This window comes from Girardinichthys multiradiatus, chromosome X (genome assembly GCF_021462225.1).
Source record: "Girardinichthys multiradiatus isolate DD_20200921_A chromosome X, DD_fGirMul_XY1, whole genome shotgun sequence".
In the NCBI taxonomy this organism is placed as follows: Eukaryota; Metazoa; Chordata; class Actinopteri; order Cyprinodontiformes; family Goodeidae; genus Girardinichthys; species Girardinichthys multiradiatus.
Window position 1 is genome coordinate 12,475,718 of NC_061817.1, and position 18,883 is coordinate 12,494,600.

General features: G+C 37.8%; 2 protein-coding genes across 4 annotated transcripts; one reads left to right on the top strand and one right to left on the bottom strand.

Annotated features, from left to right (window-relative positions):
• The first annotated feature begins 1,021 nt into the window (after positions 1-1,021).
• LOC124862779 (kinetochore protein Spc24-like) lies at positions 1,022-10,070 on the top strand. 3 transcript variants are annotated; one of them, XM_047356901.1, is made up of 6 exons: positions 1,022-1,168; positions 3,938-4,112; positions 4,248-4,395; positions 4,475-4,579; positions 6,039-6,115; positions 9,872-10,070. In XM_047356901.1, exons 2-6 carry the CDS (start codon positions 3,947-3,949, stop codon positions 9,976-9,978), a joined length of 603 nt encoding a protein of 200 aa, XP_047212857.1. In that variant the 5' UTR covers positions 1,022-1,168; positions 3,938-3,946; the 3' UTR covers positions 9,979-10,070. The 3 variants fall into 3 exon arrangements, with proteins under 3 accessions (XP_047212857.1, XP_047212859.1, XP_047212858.1); XM_047356903.1 differs by having other exon boundaries at positions 4,251-4,395; XM_047356902.1 differs by lacking the exon at positions 1,022-1,168 and adding an exon at positions 3,648-3,783.
• A 2,830-nt stretch (positions 10,071-12,900) lies between these two features.
• On the bottom strand, positions 12,901-16,739 carry LOC124862772 (sphingosine 1-phosphate receptor 1-like). The gene is made up of 2 exons (XM_047356894.1): positions 16,598-16,739; positions 12,901-15,435 (listed from the first exon to the last, which is right to left on the bottom strand). Exon 2 carries the CDS (start codon positions 15,180-15,182, stop codon positions 13,974-13,976), a length of 1,209 nt encoding a protein of 402 aa, XP_047212850.1. The 5' UTR covers positions 15,183-15,435; positions 16,598-16,739; the 3' UTR covers positions 12,901-13,973.
• Between the last annotated feature and the right edge of the window lie 2,144 nt (positions 16,740-18,883).

The window sequence follows — 18,883 nt, forward strand, 5'->3', positions numbered from 1 at the left end:
TAACGCAGCACTGCCCCTCCCCCACCCATTGTTGTGCACTGGTACTCAGATGGCTGAAAGAAGGCATTTTTCCAGTTACTGACAAGAAATATGCATTTGGCTGTTCTGGTTGTATTTCTGGTCAGGAAAGACAGCCACGCCTTGAAAACTACAACGCTGTTTAGGATCTGCAGGAAAACTGTACAACAGTCTGCACAATAGGCATGTTTCTTTGAAAAGTACTAAATCTGCACTTCTGATAAGTCAGTGTCTGGATAATTGTTGCTCTTCTGTTTCAAAAGCAGTGAAGCACAACCCCCTAATTTTATAATATTTGTGACAGCATGGTATTGTTACTCAAGGTACTTTACAAGACAAATGGAACCAAATTATATACAGAAATGTGTAAACTAACCGCTCACACCTGATCTCAAGAAAACCTGTTTGTTGCATTCGCTTTGCTTGAATTTGACTTGCTGAGTTTATTTAATTTTTTTCCCCTGCACATTTAAAGTAAGAAGCTCTTGTTTGTAAAAGCCTGAGCCATTAATTGACGTTTATTTTTTCTGGACTTTTACATTGTGGCTTACCTTTTAGAGACTGCAGAGAAAACAAATATTCTGCTATTAATATAGTTTGGGGGGATTTAATTAAAATGCTTCCTTCCTGAAAACTTGCCTGGTCTACAGCACAGACATCAAATATGATTTGATTTTTTTACTGGTCCATATTCGTGCTATTGCAGTGTTTAAGTTAGGAATTTAAAGCCATTGAGATTTCAATGCTTCCTAAGAAATAAAAAAATGTTTAATACAATTTTTTAAGCTTTTACAAAAATATTAAGAGCCTAATAGTTCTTGTCATGTGCTTGGAAGACTTTTAAAATCTGTACTCTGGAGTGAAAGGCAGTTTAGTATTCTAACTTATTATGAATATAAACAGAAACTTGAACTATGGCTCCTTCACATTTGGAACTATATTAAATTAATTTTTCCTGAAAATGTAACCATAGCCAGGACGAGGATTGATCATTTTTAGATGTTTAATCGCTCAAGGCTGTCGTTGATTCACCACTGGGCAGTAGGGGGCGGAAGAGTGGTTCACTTTCGCTTCAAGTCTTTCAAACTACAGAAGAAGTAAATAACAGGCGCGCTGAAGTCTGAATTTGAATCAAGAAAAACAGCGAAGGGTATGTTGTTTTCTGGTTAAACATAACTAAACTAGAATGTTTCTCCTACCCAACCCGTATTATTTACAGCATATTTTAGGTTGTTTACTTTAAAAACATCAGTCCGTGTCGCAAAAGTTACATACGTACTACTTAAAGCATAGAAACGATGTAAACAAAACGCAGTAAAGCCGTTTCCTGTGCGCTCTTTAATGTAATGCACCTGATTCATTTAGTCAAACATTAGCAGCAGAACATTTACTCAAAAGTCTTATTAAAGTTAATTTTTTAAATATGGTGAATAGATAGTTTTGTCTAACTGCTACCGTGTCGGTGTTGTTTTTCTTCAGCAACCAACTTATTTTGCAGTAACAAACGTTTTAAATTTCCAGAGAAAAAACACGAAAATGTCATCTTGCTCTGGTGTGTTGACAAACCGTAGGACTATTTGTGCCACTTCCGATGTGATACATATTAACTGGTGGCGAGATCAACGGCTTGTTATCCATGCATAAGGCAGATGTTTCTAAAAGGTAGTGGGCCGCGTCAATGCCTGATTAAAATGTGACTAATGTAACTGTTATAAATCCCATTTGACAAATACATTTTTGTTGCCACAGACAAAAAGTATGCTTCGAATAACTTCTGTCTACAGAGCAGCATTAAAGGACCTCGCTCCAGGAGCACCGCCGTTGACCATGACCAGTTCAGCTTGCGATACATTATACCCCGTTGACTTCTAAATATACCACAATAAAATAATTGAAACTGCAGGATACATAAATAGCTGCAATGTTAACTGACCAACATGTATTTTCCGCACACCTGATTTGAATTGAAAGCTGATTAACAGGCTTTTGATGAACTGCACGCATCTTCAAGTGTGTTAAAAGGTTTGCAAACCATCTAAAAACCTAAGAAGAAAATTCTGCAGGGCAGTGGGCCTTCAGTACCAGGGTTGAAAAACACAGTTTCCTCAAATAAAGGTTCCACACAATCCCAAACTGGGTTTATAAGGTTATGCTATTAGTGTAGAATAATCTAGTCCAGTTTGAATTGTCGAAGTACTGTAGCTTTAGAGCTGGACCAGTTGTAAGATGGTCCAAATGCAAAAAAACAAAACAAAACACTAATATGGCCCTTTATGAAACCTTCACAAATCCTAAATTGTGTTTATAAAATTCTGAGTTGGAGCAGATTAAAGATGCCCTTAAACTCGTGCCTCGGAAAACAAACCCAGATCAACTGGGGCTAAAACACTTAATCGGATTAAAAGATTATTGAAATAATTGTCAACTAATTTGGTAATCAAATAATTGTTAACTGGAGTATATAGACTCTAAAACATGCCATTTGCTGAAAGAACAACCCACTCAGGATGATAATTAGGCCAAAATTGTACAAGAAATATATACATTTTGCATTTAAGATTAACAAAACTTATTTTTGTGTAATTATGCTCTACATAGAACTCCTCAAGTGGCATAGTTTTTGCTTCACCTGGTTCAAATTCTGTAAAAAAAAATCAACTACATTTTGCTATCTGATGATTATTAATATAGACTGGTGACTGTCACATTTTCAGAGTCCGCTGATCATGGAGGATATCTGAGTCTCAATAGTCAATGTTTGTGAACATATTGACGTAATTCTGATGTCAATGAAAATAAGAACTTTTTTCAGTGGTGCCTCTTACGCCCGAGCATTAGGGTCACTTGGATGAAACGAATTAACAAGAAGTATGTTTTTGTGGTTTACCTGTTTAAAGTTAAAATGAAGAGAGAAAATAACTATAAGGTGGAGATGAAACTGGTGCAAAGTCCTGCGGCACCCATGATTTCTGTAACTTCATAACAAAGAAATTCTTCCTCTTTTAACATAATGATCAAGTTGAAACGCAAGGAAGCTATCCTGACGCATATAAAATGTGTGGAAACAAAACAGCTGTTTGAACATTTCTTCAAAAATATCACCACTTTATTCTCCACACAAAATTATGACTTTAATCACGATACACATGTTCACCGTTTTTCCTTACCATTTTATTTTATTTATTTATTTGTTTGTTCTGGAATCAGATTTTAAACCTTCTTGAAAATCTTTGCTCTATTTTTCAAGCGAAGAGGAGAAAATAAATCCGCCACAATTGTTTTCCTCCAGTGCTTGAAAATAATTAGATTTTTTTTTTTTGCAAGAGTTTAAGCCTTATGATAAAACATTTTAATGTATTCAACGTTCAACATTCCTGTTGGCTTTCAGTGATTCATTAGTGCTTTTGGAACGGTTTATTATATGGTACCTTGAGATCTCTTTCGACGTTTTTCTGACGATTCTCAGGATCTGACACAACAGAAACAAAAACATAATATACAAGCTGAATGTTAATTATTTTGCAGTTATGAACAAAAAAAGCTAAATCAGATTGTATTTTGCAATGGTTTATTCTTTCAGTTGAACTCGCCTTGTTTATTTCCTGGGTCGGTTATCGCCCACAGAAACATCTGTTTCTACCAGCTGCTACTGCAACTTGCTCTCCACCACCAGTTAATCTGTCACAGCGAAGAATGAAGCTTCCTGTCACCCTTCATTGTTTGTGGTGGTACAGGACAGACCGGATCCTTTCATTATGCATATAGGAAAGTATGAAATACTGCAGATGCTGTTGACACTGAAAGTTTCCTTATATCTGGATACTCCTGAAACGAGGCCACATGTCAGAATTTTGTGGATTGCGTTTTAAATCTGTGTTTAATACAATCCATACTCATTCTGTTCTGCTCTGTTTTCCAGCTGCCCACAATGGCTCAGGGCCACAAGTTTCAAGACCTGGAGGAGACTGGGGAGGTGCTGGTGGCCTTAATCAACAGCAGTGAGCCCGTAAAACTGCAACAAGTGAAAGCCGAACACCAGGCCCTTTTCTATAAACACTTAGAAACAAAGAAGATTGTGACTCAGATTCTAAAAGGCAAGAAATATGATGTTTAGTTGTTTTTGTACTTTGTACTGCTTTAGACTGTATGTTTAAATGATTGTGGCAGTCCTTTTTCCTGATGGCATTCAGTACGAGTCGTTTCAAGCATCTACCACTGCCCTTTCTAAGCAGACACTGCACAGATTGAAGAGAGCGCCGGTAAGAGGCTGCTGGACATGGAGGAGCAGAAGAAGCACAGGCAGAAGGAGCTGGAGAACTTGGAGGAGCAGCTGCAGCAGTGCACAGCCAAAAGTCTGATCACAGACTCAGAGATACAGTATCCTTTTCACATGTGTGCTATTCAATGAACTGTTTGTTTGTGCTGTTCCCTGTTTGCATCCTTAACTGTCCCCCAGGTTTCTGCAGAATGAGCTGGAGAGTCTGAGGAAAACAGAGGGCAAACTTGAGACTCTTCAGAAGGAGGTGGATGAAGACACCACTGAGATCATCCCATCAGCATTGTGAGCAGCAAGTGATAAAGCCAGCGTCTATGTGGAAAAACCCACATTATAATAAAACGCCTGATGAAAGTATTCATACCCCTCTATTAGCCTTTTTAGATTTTGTCAAATTAAGACAAAACTCAAAAAAATGTATTGAGATTTTATTTAAAAGATTAACACAAAGTAGCACAAGGTTTTGCACACATGTCAGGGAGAAAGTTGTGGAGAAGTTTAAAGCAAGGTCAGATTATGAAACAACATCCCAGCATCTCACAAAGCTCTGTTCAATCCAACATCTGAGAACGAAAGGGTAGGCCACTGCAGAAAACTTACCAAGACATGGCTCTCCATCTAAACTGACAGGCCAGAAGAGCAAAGAGGCCCAGTGTAACTCTGAAGGAGCTGCAGAGATCCACAGCTCTTTCGCTCTGCAAATGTGGGCTTAATGGAAAAATTGTCAAGAAGAAAGCAACAGTTAAAAGAAAGCAAAATAATTCTAATTTTCCACAGGCAATGAAGGGGACACAGCAAGCATGTGGATATGAACGTGCTCTGGTCAGATGAGACAAAAATTAACCTTTTTTTTTGCCTACATGCAAAATGCCAAGTGTGGTGGAAAAATAACACTGCACAGCACTCTAGACACACCAATCCCGAGTAAAACATGGTGATATGCTGTGGGGATGCTTTTCTTCATCCAAGTAAGGGAAGCTGGTCAGAGCTAATGGGAAGATTGGTGGAGCTAAATCCAGAGTAATCCTGGAAGAAAACTTATTAGAGGTTTGAACAGATTTAAGACTGGGATGACGGTTCCTCATCCAGCAGAACAACAACCCAAAGCATACAGGGAGAGCTACAATGGAAGGGCCTAAAAAGAAGCATAGTTTGTGTTAAAATCTCAGTCAAAGTCCAGACCTAAATCTCACTTAGAATCTGTAACAAAAATTGAAAACTGACAGATGCAGATACAGATTCTCTCAATTTAGTCTGACTGAGCTTGAGCTATTTTTGCAAAGAAGAATTGGCAAATATTAGTCTGTGCAAAGCTGAAATATACCTTAAAAGACTTGCAGCTGGAATAGCAAACGATGGATTATTGATAAGGGGCTGAATACAAATGCCCCACAATTCAGATTTTTATTCCCAAAGAATGTAGGAAGTTATGGATCAGTTGTATTGGTCTGTGACATAGAATATAGTAAATACATTGATATTTGTGGTTGTGATGAGACAACATGGCATCATTTTAGGGGTGTAAATACTAAGAGAGGTGCTTTACTCATTTCAGTATTTTATTAGAGGATGATAGGAGGCACTGCTCTCATTGTCAGTTTTTATAAAGACATTAGGGAACATGTGGGGTTGAGCAGTTAAACCACACAAGCCATGTTTGAGTATTTTATCACCTATCTTTTATTGAAATTCAGTATTTTTATGTGTTCTGCTGTTTTTTTACTCTAAATTTTTTCATTTCCAGATACGTGGCTCAGGTGTACTATTTAATAACCAAGATCAAGTGGGAATACGACACACCGGCCAATATTTTAAAAGGAGGTAAAAAAATATTAAGCTGATTCTACTATAAAAGGTTTTTATGTTTTTTCTGCTAATGATAACTGATGGGAAAAATATATGTGCCTCGCAAAGTTTGCCTTCTCATTTGAGCCAAATATGGTTGATAATTTTTATTTTGTATTTTTTGGTCAGAAGCCTAACAAAAAGAGAACGGAAACAACCCAATCATCAGTCATGAACTCAAAAAAGAGACCAATATGGTGCAGGTCAGGGGTGTCCAAAGTGTGGCCCTGGGTCTGTTTGCGGTCCTTGGAATTATTAAAAATGGTGTGAAAATTGCCTGTCATCATAGGCCTTTAAAACAGATGAACACTTGTTTAAAAATATTGAGATTTTCATCGACAATTGGTTAAATAGTTTTTTGTTTTTGCTTTAAGTTTAATTTTGATAAAATTTGACCACAAACATCCAGTCAGTTTTCAAACAAGTAGAGCCGGGTGCTTCCATTCACTAAACTTGCCTAAATATTGCAGCAGAAATTTCTAGACCATCAAAATAGAAAATAATTGACATAATAATTGGAATTGTATGCATTTGTTTTTTGTTTTGGATCTACAAAACATAAACAGTAGAAAGATAATAAAAACTTGCAGATTTTGGTCCCTGTGGCCAACAGTTTGGAACCCACTGGTGTAGAATAAATCAGCGCTCACATTTTATCAGTTAGTTTTTGGTTTCAAAACATTAACAGAACAAACAAACTTGAAATGACTGATGTTCATTTAATCAGCAGTCAACATTTAACTAAATCATTCAAATATCAACCCCAGAAAAAATATTAACACTTTAGGCTTTACTTATATATGATCTATAGTGCTTTGAAAACGTACTTGCCTCCTTACAAATTTCCTTGCTTTTGCTTTTTTTTTTGTCACATTTGAATGTTTGAGATCATCAAACACATTTTAATATAAGATATAGGTACAACAGGGAGCATCAGCATTTTCTGATTTGGTTGAAGAATATCTGACCGATTAATGTCTGGACAGAGCCAGTAACATGAACACATTCTTCAATAGGTTCAGTTCAGAAACAAGCTCAGCATCCTTCTCTCCTGTTCACAGCCAAATAAACATCTTGAAGCTTGTGATCTTCTCTATCCCTGACCACACATCTCTGATATTGTTTTGCTGGAGCTTGCTCTCCAGCTTCTTGTTTTACACCTCCTTGATGTCTCTACTCTTTACTTTAAGTTGCATCGGTATACTCTTCAATAATTCCCTGTCTCCATCTCTGAAGGCTCTTTTTTTGTTAAGCAGGTCTTTCATGTCACTGGTGATCCAAAGTTTGTTATTGGGGAATCTCACTATTTGAGCAGAGAAAAACAAGATTCTGATCTGATCTGCTTAGAGGAGGTCTTGCTTTAGAGATGTATGAGTCCTTGAAATTTGCTTTTAACCAATTCCAACATTTTGTTTTCTCTGGTAGAGCAGCTGACAAACTGTTGAAAAGTTGGAAGTGCAGCAGAGAGTGAAGCATGGTTAAAATCACCAGATATTGCCACAAACACATTGGGGTGTTGCATCTGTAGCCTAGCAACAACTGTGCTGATGGCATTTTATGCAGTGTTGGCAACAGCTAAAGATGGAAGGTATACGGTTGCCAAAATAACACTGGTGAACTCTCTGGGTAAATAATATGGATAAAAACTTACTGCTAACAGTTCAATATCTGGACTGCAGAGACGACCCTTCACAGTAACATGTCCTGGAATGCACCATCTGTTGTTCACAAGTACTGCTAGACTACCTCCTTTGCATTTGCTGCTCCCCTTTAAATCAATGTCTGCTGGTATGGTCAGAAAGCCTGGCAGAGAGACGCTGGAGTCAGGGATATGATCTTGCAGCCATGTCTCAGTAAAACACAACTTTAGAGATATTAATCAGCTGCTCCTGGTTGTTAAAAAACATCTTATTGCTATAGTGACGCATCAAATGTCCAAAAGTCAAAAAGTATTAACACAACATCTGATACCGGAGAGAACAATCGTCCAAAAAATAAATTTTTATCCACCACAAGAGGAATTTGGGTTCTTAAAAAGAATATTTCAGAATGAAAAGTAACAGAGCTAGTCCAACCTGCTGCCACCTTGAGTGGTGCAATTCAATAATTTAAATGGAGCCTTGCGGTGGCTGATAAAGCAACATGTCATCTAAATTATTTTTAAAAATACTAGAAAAACAAAGTAATTCACATCTATTGGTCAAGAAAATTTCTGAAGCCATTTCTAGGACTGAAGACACCAGCAACCAAAGTGAGAGCCATAATCCACAACGGCGAAAACATGCAGCAGTGGTGAATGTCCCCAGGAGCGACCAGTCATCCAAAATGACTTTAAGAGCATATAAACAATTCAACCAGTTGGTCCCAGATCATCTAAACCTCTGCTGGCCTTACTTGCCTCAGTTAGGGCCAGAGTTCAATATTTAACAATAAGAGCGAGAGACTAGGCAAAAATGGCCTCCATAGGAGAGTTCCAATGCCAAAACCACAGCTGATCAAAAAAAATAGTCAAAGGTGATAGTGTGATGGCCACTTTGCTTTCTCAAGACCTGCTAAAATTGATGGAATAATGAATTTTCCTCTCTACCAGAACATCTTGCAGGAGAATGCCCAGCCAATGATACAGGTCCTCAGACCCAATAACCTTTGGGGTATGCAGCAAGACAACGATGCAGTCCACAGCAGCAAGGCCGCCTTTGAATGACTCAAAAAAACTAAATTAAGTTTTGGAGTGGTCTAGCCAAAGTCTGGACTTAAATCCAATTTATATACTGTAGTAGCACCCTAAACATACCATTCATACTCGAAAACCATCCAGAGGTGGGTGAATGAGTGAGGAAGTCAAACCTTCTCAATGGTAACGTTAAAAACCCACTGCTAGTTATTACTAACTCTTGATGTCAGTTGTTTCTGCTAAGCGTGGCACAACTAGTTATTATGGAGCAAATACTTTTTATATGTTCAGCCTGGTTCGGATAGCTTCTCTCCCTTTATGTATGAAATCTCACTTTTGTATTTACTCAGGCTATCTTTGTATATTATTAACATTTGTTTGATGATCTCAAAAAATAGAAGAAATCTGTGAGGGAGCAAATACTTTTACAGCTGCTCATGATAGCATGATGGCTGCAGTCTGGAGCCCTGCTGGGATTACTAGGTGAAAACACGTCAGGAGTCTAGTGAAGGAAATCTACTGATTGTTCCGGGATAAATTTGGTTCAGTTGTAATCCAACGTGCCAACAGGTTTTCAAATCACTTCAAGTTTCAGAAGCATCTTAAAGACATGAGCTTAGGTTTCTACAACTTTTTCTTTTTATAATAGTCTTCTTTACGTTGTTAATAAAATTGAAACAAACAATTCTTCGAATAAAATTTCAAAACAGTTCAAAAATAACTTCTGATATTACTGAACAGCATAGAGAATATGCAGTGCCCTTTTTTCTTTCCACACCTTCATTATTACCAACAGTGTAAAGATTCAGCTAGAATGGGTCACCTAAACATATGAGAATATTATCAGCCAAAACACTTGTTCAGTAAATAATTATACTATTTCTAATGGATACAATTTAAATGCTTTTTAAGCCATCTGACAATTCAGTCTGTTTCATTGGTGGTGCTGCGGTCAATATTTCAGCGTGTTTTTGTTTTGCCATCCCTGATCTCATGCATATTTCATGTATCTGCCTTATTACACTCATGCTTCTGCACCCAATTGTCTTCTCTTGCAGTGCACTATGGCCTAGATCTGGCCACTCCCATCAACGTTGACACATCAACACGCTCTCGCAGCGATATAAGTGATCAGCTGTGGGGCTTCGTCAGCACCAAGTGGTAGATGAAGAACAGATGTGTGCATTTTTTTTTGTCTACCTGTTACTCTGCTTGTTGTTTTTTGTCATATTATATTGATAAAATATCTTAAACCTTTGCGCTGGTGCTTGTTTGATTTGTTAGAGCAGCATGACCTGAGCAGTGGGGAGTTGGCCGCTAGATGTCGCTATAGAGCTGTTTGGGTTTAACCAAAGCCAGCAGGGGTTCATTGGAGCACATTTAAAGGAAGCATTTCTCAATTACTTTTTTGTATCAACTAAAGGTAAGAAAGGGCTGCTGGAAACATGAGCAGAGTTCTGGTCAGACTACATGACAGCAATTTAAATTGCAAACAATATTTCTGGTATTTATTTTTTGATTTTCCTTCTTGAGATCTGCTTCCAAACTGCTTCTTACAACGGATATCATCTACAAATTTATATAATACATTTACGTTCAGTTAAGTAATTTTACTCTTTTAGTGTAGCCAACTATTGAGCCGTCCTTTTCACTTTAAATCCCATTTGTTAGTATGTTTTTAGTTAACACAACAAAGAAGGAAAAGTTATTTTTGTGTATTTATTAACAAGAAAATCAATGTAACATTACTTCACATTCTTGTTGAAAATTAAGTACACCCATTTTCCTTTCTAGGGTTTTTAGCTGAATTCTAAAAATTATTTTTAACCAACTTTAAAATAGATATAATGTAACGGAAGTCCAACATTCATACTGCTATGAGATCTAAGAGAGACAAGAGCATTTAGGTGCTCATAATTAAATATAGAGCATTAACTGATCATCAGGAAGTATGACCATTTCCATTAAAGCTTTTGGAGTTATGTAGGTGCATGTTAGCACAATGCCAGGGTGGGAAGATATCAGCAATGGCCTTTAGAAAAGCAAGTGCTTCTGAAGATACATCTAGGAAGGGTCAAAAGACCACCCCCAAAGGCTACACCTAAAGCCTGCTGGCCTTGATTGTGAAGGGTTTTCAGGATGAAATCCTGTTTTGTTAAAACGATCATGGCAGAAGATCTGAATGAACCACACACAATGTACAACACCATGGGTAGAGAAACCCGAAAACATGTGAGCATCTCAGTTGTCAAGCCCGGTGGTGGAGGAGTGACTTGGGCTGGTTTAGAAGCAAGAGGCCATGGGCACCAGGCTTTCGTTTAGTCGACCACAAACTTGTCTGCACAGCAGAGTATCCTAGAGTCAACTATAAGTCCATCTGAGAGCTGAAGTTTGCGATTGGGCAACACGGCAGCAAAGTAACAGCAGAATGGTTGAAAAAGAATGGATTCAATGAGCTGGGATGTCTGTAAACTTTAATGAAATGAAGTGATGTGGTAAAGAAGAGAGGGCAAGAATTCATCCACAACAATATGAGAGACTGATAAAGTCATACAGAGAACAACTACTTCAGGGTATTGGTGCTGAAGGTGGTTCTGTAAGCTATTGAATCATGGGTTGTGCTTTGTTTTTCACACACTGCTTTTCCATTTTGGCTTCATGTTTGTTCAGCATGACAAGGTAGGATCTGTTGGTTGGTTGGTTCTGTGCGCTTAACGTTAAGATTTAAATAATTTCAGATAAATTGTGTCAGGTCTAGATTTGAAAGAGGGTTCATCTCCTTTTTCTCATGTCTGTATCTAAACATTAACAGCAAAACCGAAGCTATTATAGCCTAATTATGTCTTTATTTAGACATGATAGCGGTGATTCAGCAATTAAAGGTCTGAATTGGAGCAGGCTCCTCCGATAGCATCTATTCTCCCTGTCAACCTCCCACACGTGGCACTCCGTCTTGCGTTGCTCACACTCAGACTCGCTCTATGAGAAGAGAACTGAATCTTCCACCTTACATGAAAATGAGGTTGTTTTTTTTTTCCTGTATTCAGCAGCATGACGAGTTTCAGAGCGAGCAGGATGTGGAGCTGAATCGGAGAGGCGCACTGTCATACATGCCAGTGTGTGGTTTTGTTACGGTAAACAGCATTGGACCCAATTCTGCAACTTCACTGGTAGCTCTGCCTCTTAGTGGCTTTAGCACGTGGTTTTTCACTTCAGCTCAGGACCCCGCTTGAAATAGCTTTAGCTTTCCTTTGATCACTCTGCTTATATAGGAGTAGGTTTCGATTGTAATGAACTCAAACACCACGAATATCGCCCCATTACTTGTTACATAGCATTAAAGCTGCTGGTTTTTTTTTCAGTTTGATCTTGAATGCTTACATTCCTGTACCAATATACGAGATAGTCAAGTTGTTGGCTAGTATTTTAAGAATTAACAATCATTAGATACAACTTCACTTTGGCTCATACTTTATATAAACTTAGCACATTTATTATAATTCTTATCCTTGCAGGGTCATGGAGGAGCTTGTGCTTATCTCCAGAGGTAGGGTACACCATGAACAGATCCTCAAACCACAATAATAATAATAGATCTTATTAATAACTATCTTATTTAATTTAAAATCTACCTAGTTAATCAGACTGATTATATTTCAATATATAATATGGATTGTGTGTTCTGTAAATTGAAATTGTTGTGAATTGGCTCTATATTAGATTTTTTCATAGTAATAAACGAATAAATAAATAATATATATATATATTTATTGTTTTATTACTACTACTTATAATAATAAGAATATTCTAATTAATATTATTTAAAAATATTGGTTTTGTTAGAATAAATAAAAATAATATTAAATAGTAATAATGATGAATTTGTAGTTTTATTTTATAATACATATTAAATATAATATCAATAATAAATCAAGTTGTTATGCATCATCCTTTATTAAGACGAGTTTCTAAAGTTTTGCATTGTATTTATATCCACATTTAGTTTTCTCAAGAAAAAAACTAGTGAAAATGGAAAGAAATGTTTTAAGTCATTTTGTAGCTAAAAAAATTAACACAGAGACCTACATGGAAAAATCATTCACATATGTTTATTCAGTGCACATAAAAAACATAATTTAAGTAAGACTTTTATAAAAGAAGACCCAACTCATGGAGGTTATACATATTTACAAAATCTACTGACTACAAGTAAATAGAATTTATTCTTTACATTTGTTTTTTACAATGTTACTGATAACTCACCATGTCAGCTCAATCAGGGAAAAAACAGGGATGGTTTCACTTATAGGTCTTCACAAAAAGAGTCCTTTCATATCATTTCACATAATAAAGATGAGCTTCCTCTAAAAGAAATGACTGTCTATAAAGCTATAACTTTTAACAGCCATGTTCCAGCCTGCAAAAGGCGTCGCCAAGCCTCAGCTGTCAGCTTTTATTGCTTTAATGCACTGGTCGTGTGCTGCTACATGTGTTGGAGGGACCTCCAAAGATGAAAAGCCACCCAGCTCCATCTGACGTCTTTAGAGTCTCTGATGTTCCCGGTCTCAGCGCTGACCAAAACTCACATGGCAGAGATTAAACAGTTTTGGCAGACTTCGTTTTTTGGGTGTGGAGGCCCAGTGATCACGACAACGTGTCATTATACGCTACAAAGGCAGTGGGAGATAATCCTAACCCCAAATGTCAAGCTTGGGCTTTCCCCTCTCGATCAGATGCACATTACAGATGCTGTAAAATGTCAACAAACAGGCTTGGATTTCTCGGTTTTTACAAGACATTTTCAGATGATTTGCGATTTTCTTGCAGAAGAAATCACTTGATTAATACTGGACTTGTTTAGGAGTCTTGACAATGGTAATGCTAGCTTTGTAGATTTTTTTTTCATCATAGTTAAAAGACAAGCTTTTAGCTATGATGAAGGCAACAATATCTACAGAGAAGAAGTGGCATAAATATAAATCCAACAAAAGGTTTTTTCTCCCAGCTTTGCAAACATGGATAGTTTAAAACTAGAATCATTTCAAAGTGCATTAAAATTTTTCTCCTTCTGATGGTTCTTTAAATATGAGTCTTTAACACAGAAGCACAGGAAGACCAGTTTTCAGTCTGCATGCTTGCTCTCAGTTCTGAGTCAGAGTGTTATATCTTCGATATCCTTGGATAAATAGCTTTAATAGTTGAGGGAAGGTTCCCTGAAGAAACTGTTGTGTCCAGTCCCTCCAGTCTGTGAGACACTGCGTCCGTCTTAGTGGTGCTGAAATCCAGGAAGGCCAAGCCAAACTTCTTCATTTTCCCGTCTGAGGTTAGGAGACAGCGGTGGCACAGAAGCCTGAGGATGGCCTTACGCATGTCTTTGCTGGTCAGCGTGTAGATGATTGGGTTGAGTAGGGAGTTGAACACTGCGATGCCCAGGAAGTACTCAGCCTTGAAGAGCACCTTGCAGCCTTTGACCGGAAAGCTGAAGTCCAGCAAGAAAAGGATAAAAAGAGGCAGCCAGCATGCGATGAAGACCCCCAGGACTATGGTGACGGTTTTCAGAAGGGCCATGTATTTCTGGGACTTTCGGTAAAGACCTTTGCGCTGGGGAACTGTAGCAAGGCGCTGGGTATTGGACTTGACGATGCGAAAGATTCGCACATAAAGCACCACGATGGACATGAGGATGGCACTGAAGACGGTGATGCAGAATAGGATGTAGCTTTTGGCGTAGAGCGGAAAGACGGTGGAGCACTTCTCAAGCTCCCCGATGCAGTTCCAGCCCAGGACAGGAAGGATACCCAGGAACACTGACAGCATCCAGCTGGCTCCGATCAGAGCGAACATCCGTCCCTGTTTGTGGCCCTGGTACGGCTTCATCCTCACCATGGTGACGTGGCGCTCTATGGCGATGGCCAGCAGACTGATTATGGAAGCAGCCAGCATGATGAACACACAGCCCTCCCTCAAAAAATACAGCACAGGGGTCATTTTCAGTGTGTTGGAACCAGATGTTAGAATGTTTATCATATAAGATAAACCAGCAAGCAGGTCCGAGAGAGTTAAGTTTCCCAGCAAATAGTACATGGGGATATGGAACTTCTTGTTCTTCCAGATGGCAATAAGCACCACAGCATTCTCTGCAACAATAAGCAGGCAGACCAACAGGAAAGCAATGGCTTCCGGTTTGAATCCAGGCGCGTACTTGTCCGCATTTGTCCCATTTAGCTTGCCTGTATAGTTGTAGTGCTCTTTGATGACTTCTTGGTTCTGGTACACACTAAACATGGAGGACATTCCTGTTGAGAAATATTTGGGGATAGTGGATGGAACATGAGCAGCATATGCTGCTTGGCTAGAAACCTTGCTCATCGTTGGGATTCCCTATGAGTGGAAGACTGGTTTGTTTTTCTGCCTTTTTACCGAATATAAAATTAGATCCAAAAGCAGGATGTCAAAGAGTCCTGCAGTCACGCATTCTTTCGTCTCTTGGTACGTATGCAGTGGAAAAAAGTGTTGCTTTTATGCCGTCAGCCAGGCTTTCTTGTGGTTTCAAAGGTTTCCTCCTAAAACCTTTTTGTTCGATATCTGGGATGCACACAGATGGTAGGTAATAAGAGGTGACCTGCATAACAAAAAGAGACAGATTGGTTAGACAATGATAACCAGAAACAAACATGAGAAAAAAAAAATGCAAAAATGACATTTTAAAAACTCATTTTACAAATAACTGCCTGAGCTGGTGCAATGAACAAGCTAACTATGCTGCTGCTTAGTGGCACCCCAGGTCAGCAGGGGGCACTCAAGAGCGCTGGATCCATCATCCAAAAGAATTTGAAGTTCCGCAAAAAATTAGACATCTTATTGGGGATTTAGGAGAACTGATAAATGATGGCGGTTTTATTTAAACAGAATAAAACATTCAAAGTTTTATAATTATGTAACGACAATAATTTAATTACTCCATAAATCAGGTCTGTTGGTTGATTCACATTTCATGAACAATGCAATAGCAGAGTCATGAATAAATAAATTATATTTTCTTTGTGACTGTACTGGGTCTGCATCGAAATGGTGTACTCTGGACACCAGAATGAGTAAGTCAGGGAAATAACCTTGTTTCAACAATTTAATTACAATGTATTAAATAACTGTTGTGAACTGAGATTGGGGCCCCAAATCCAATTCATCCAGGACTCCATCTAATATCTTGGGCTGGCTGTGATTACTAACATTACTAATGAGGTAGAAAATCACAGTTTGCTTCAGAACTCGTTAACTGTTTCAGTAAAAAATGAAACGAGTTTGGCTTGAACGGGAGCAAGAAAGAAACAAATGATTTAACAAAACTTCCTTCTAAACTCTGGGACTAAGTGGAAGCTTTTTCCAGCTTTGCGTTGCTATTATCTACAAACAATAAAGCTGTACAAATCTAAATAAACGACGAAGAAAAACGTATATAGATGTATGTTTTTTGCAGCCCATTATCAGTGCCTACGCTTGTGCGCAACCATCCAAAATTGCCGATTTGTTTCTTAAGTATAAATATTTACTGTTTTTCTGTACTTAAATAACATATCTAGTTTTAAAGGTTAACGTTTGGTTGGTTACATGCCCTTCAAGTTTAAAGTATAGCTTAAAAGAGGGATTTATGTTATAATGTAAAGACTTAAAAATTACAATGGTTCTACATAATCATACCGAGGAGACCAGGCGCACTACAACTGCGTGTAAAACGTTTAAAGGAAATTAAAATAGTCACAAAAATTGTGCAATTTTACACTCACCGTAAAAAAGTTTCACGCCAAATATCCACTTCTGCAGAAGTGAATCCACGGCCGCAGGAGAGGACGCTGCGCTCTGTCTGTCGATCAGAGCGCACCATGCGAGTAAATGCGATGTGTGAGCGAAGGAGGGCAGGACTGAACATGCGGGGGTTGGCTCAGTGTTTGTGTCCTTCAACGAGCTTTTCCTCCCTCCTTCTTGACCCCCCGCAGTTTTCCTTTCTTCTTTTTTTCCCTGAGGACAAATTGAAGCTCGACGAAGGATGAGAAAGAAAGTCAGAGCTTTGACTTTATCGGTTTACCCTCATGTACTGTATGGCTACTGTACAAATCCAAATGCATGTTTGCTACTGTATTTGTCTTGCGTCTAATGTGTAATTATGAATGCATGTTGCTCTTCAGGTTTGCTGGAAAGGGCAATCAAAAGTAGGATTATTGTAGAACAAACAACCTGCAGTTTCAATTTTGAAGGGATATACCTTTATTATTAAAATTTTACACAAGCATATTACTTTGAAAAAATAATGTTAAATAATTGTTACATTTAACCACATTAGCTATTTGGTAACAAATCCTACCTAAACTTTTACATTAGAATGGAAAACGTCTGCCGGTCTTTTCTGCAATATCATCCAAACGCACTTTAAGTAGTTAGTTTTAGAATAACATGGAACAACATTATTTAATCAAAGTCTACCCTCTTAAAAAAAGCTTCACCAGCCTCTGGTGACATCACAAAAGGCATAAAGCACCAGATCAGTGTTTTTATAATTGTTTTGTCTTTTTCTTTATTCAGTCACAATTATTTATTTTTCAAATTATTATGCCAAAGGCATTTACATGTATTTTGTACAGCTGCAGCAAATGGTGAAGAAAGAATGCTGTGTGATTTTTAGGAAGACTTGGCAAAAATTAAAAACGTGGCATCATATGACTATCACCACTAGTTAGTAGTTTTAGCTGAAGATGTTGGTTCAAGTAGCCATTAGCTATTCTCTGTCATGTGGTGCCCAGCAGAGACCGGTGAGGCTGATGTGACTCGGTAAAAATGAAGAATTCCCATAAAATTTGCTGAGAAAGTTGTGTTGGAACAATAATTGAAGTTTGTATCCAGTATAGCAACTAAGGCTAAAGGTTAAACTTACTAGCAAGCTAAACTTGTTAATCTTGTAGATTGTTGTTGTCTTTGGTCTGATCATCAGACAAGATGTTTCCAAACCATCTGGCCAAAATATTTTTAAAAGCATTTGAGCTTTTTCTTCGTGACATTTTAGATTTTGTTGCTCTTTAACATGTAAGGACAAACTAGATGACCAAAACAATCTTCAGAATCAGAACTTGAAGTTGACTAAGTACATTTTAAAAATTGGTTGGATCTGAAATAATTTATCTATTTTCTATTAAAAGTACAACATCTACTCAGAATCATTGACTAAAATCTACCCAAATTTAATGTATGCAAATTGTTATGCCACTTTTATTGATGAACCAATTATATCTGGTTTTATTAGTGCAAATCGTATTAGTGCACACCATTTGTCAGTGAAAAGAAACCCATTTATTATGAGAGTGGTGCAGCTGGGTCTGTTTAGCAGCTCAAAACGCCCACATTTCAGAAAATAACTCAGATAGACTTCATCTGTAATTATCCTTTGCTCACACATCAAAACTTACATTTTTAGGGAAATGCCAATTATATGCGGTTTGTTTTTTGCAGATCCCCCTGAGACATAATTCAAGACATAGTTTTAACCATGTTTCTGCTGTGAGTAAAAATATGTGCTTGGTATGGTATGTTAAAATTAAACATTTTCCTGCCATGAGATCAAAAATCCAAAACACCTTTGCAGAATGTCCTTTGCTAAAATGTTTTTCCAGTGTTTACATTTCTTCTGTTATTTAATATTTACAATTCTGTGGAAAAGGGTGGGGTGCGTCCTTATTCAGCCCCTTTACGCTGATACCCCTAAATAAAATGAAGTGCAACTAATTGCTGTAAGAAGTTACCTAAATGGTAAATAGTCCTCCATTGTGTAATTTAATCTCAGGGTAAATGCAGCTGCTCGGTGAAGCCCTCAGAGGTTTGTTGTTTGGTGAACAAGCAGCAAGAAAGCACATCAGGCATGTCATGGACAAAGTGGGAGAGACATTTAAAACAGGGTTAGGCTTTTAACATTTGAAAGTGGAAAGAATATTGCCCAACTGCAAACCTACCTAGACATGACCATCCTCCTAAACTGACAAGCTGGTGAAAGAGAAAACCAATTAGGGAAGCAGCAAATGGGCCCA

What these genes read in the sequence shown, in the direction of transcription:
- LOC124862779 (XM_047356901.1), top strand. Translation starts at nt 3,947, where the DNA reads ATGGCTCAGGGCCACAAGTTTCAAGACCTGGAGGAGACTGGGGAGGTG. An exon ending in GAGATCATCCCATCAGCATT is followed by an intron (nt 4,580 to 6,038) that starts GTGAGCAGCAAG and finishes TTTCATTTCCAG; the next exon opens with ATACGTGGCTCAGGTGTACT. An exon ending in GGCCAATATTTTAAAAGGAG is followed by an intron (nt 6,116 to 9,871) that starts GTAAAAAAATAT and finishes CTTCTCTTGCAG; the next exon opens with TGCACTATGGCCTAGATCTG.
- LOC124862772 (XM_047356894.1), bottom strand. Translation starts at nt 15,182, where the DNA reads ATGAGCAAGGTTTCTAGCCAAGCAGCATATGCTGCTCATGTTCCATCC.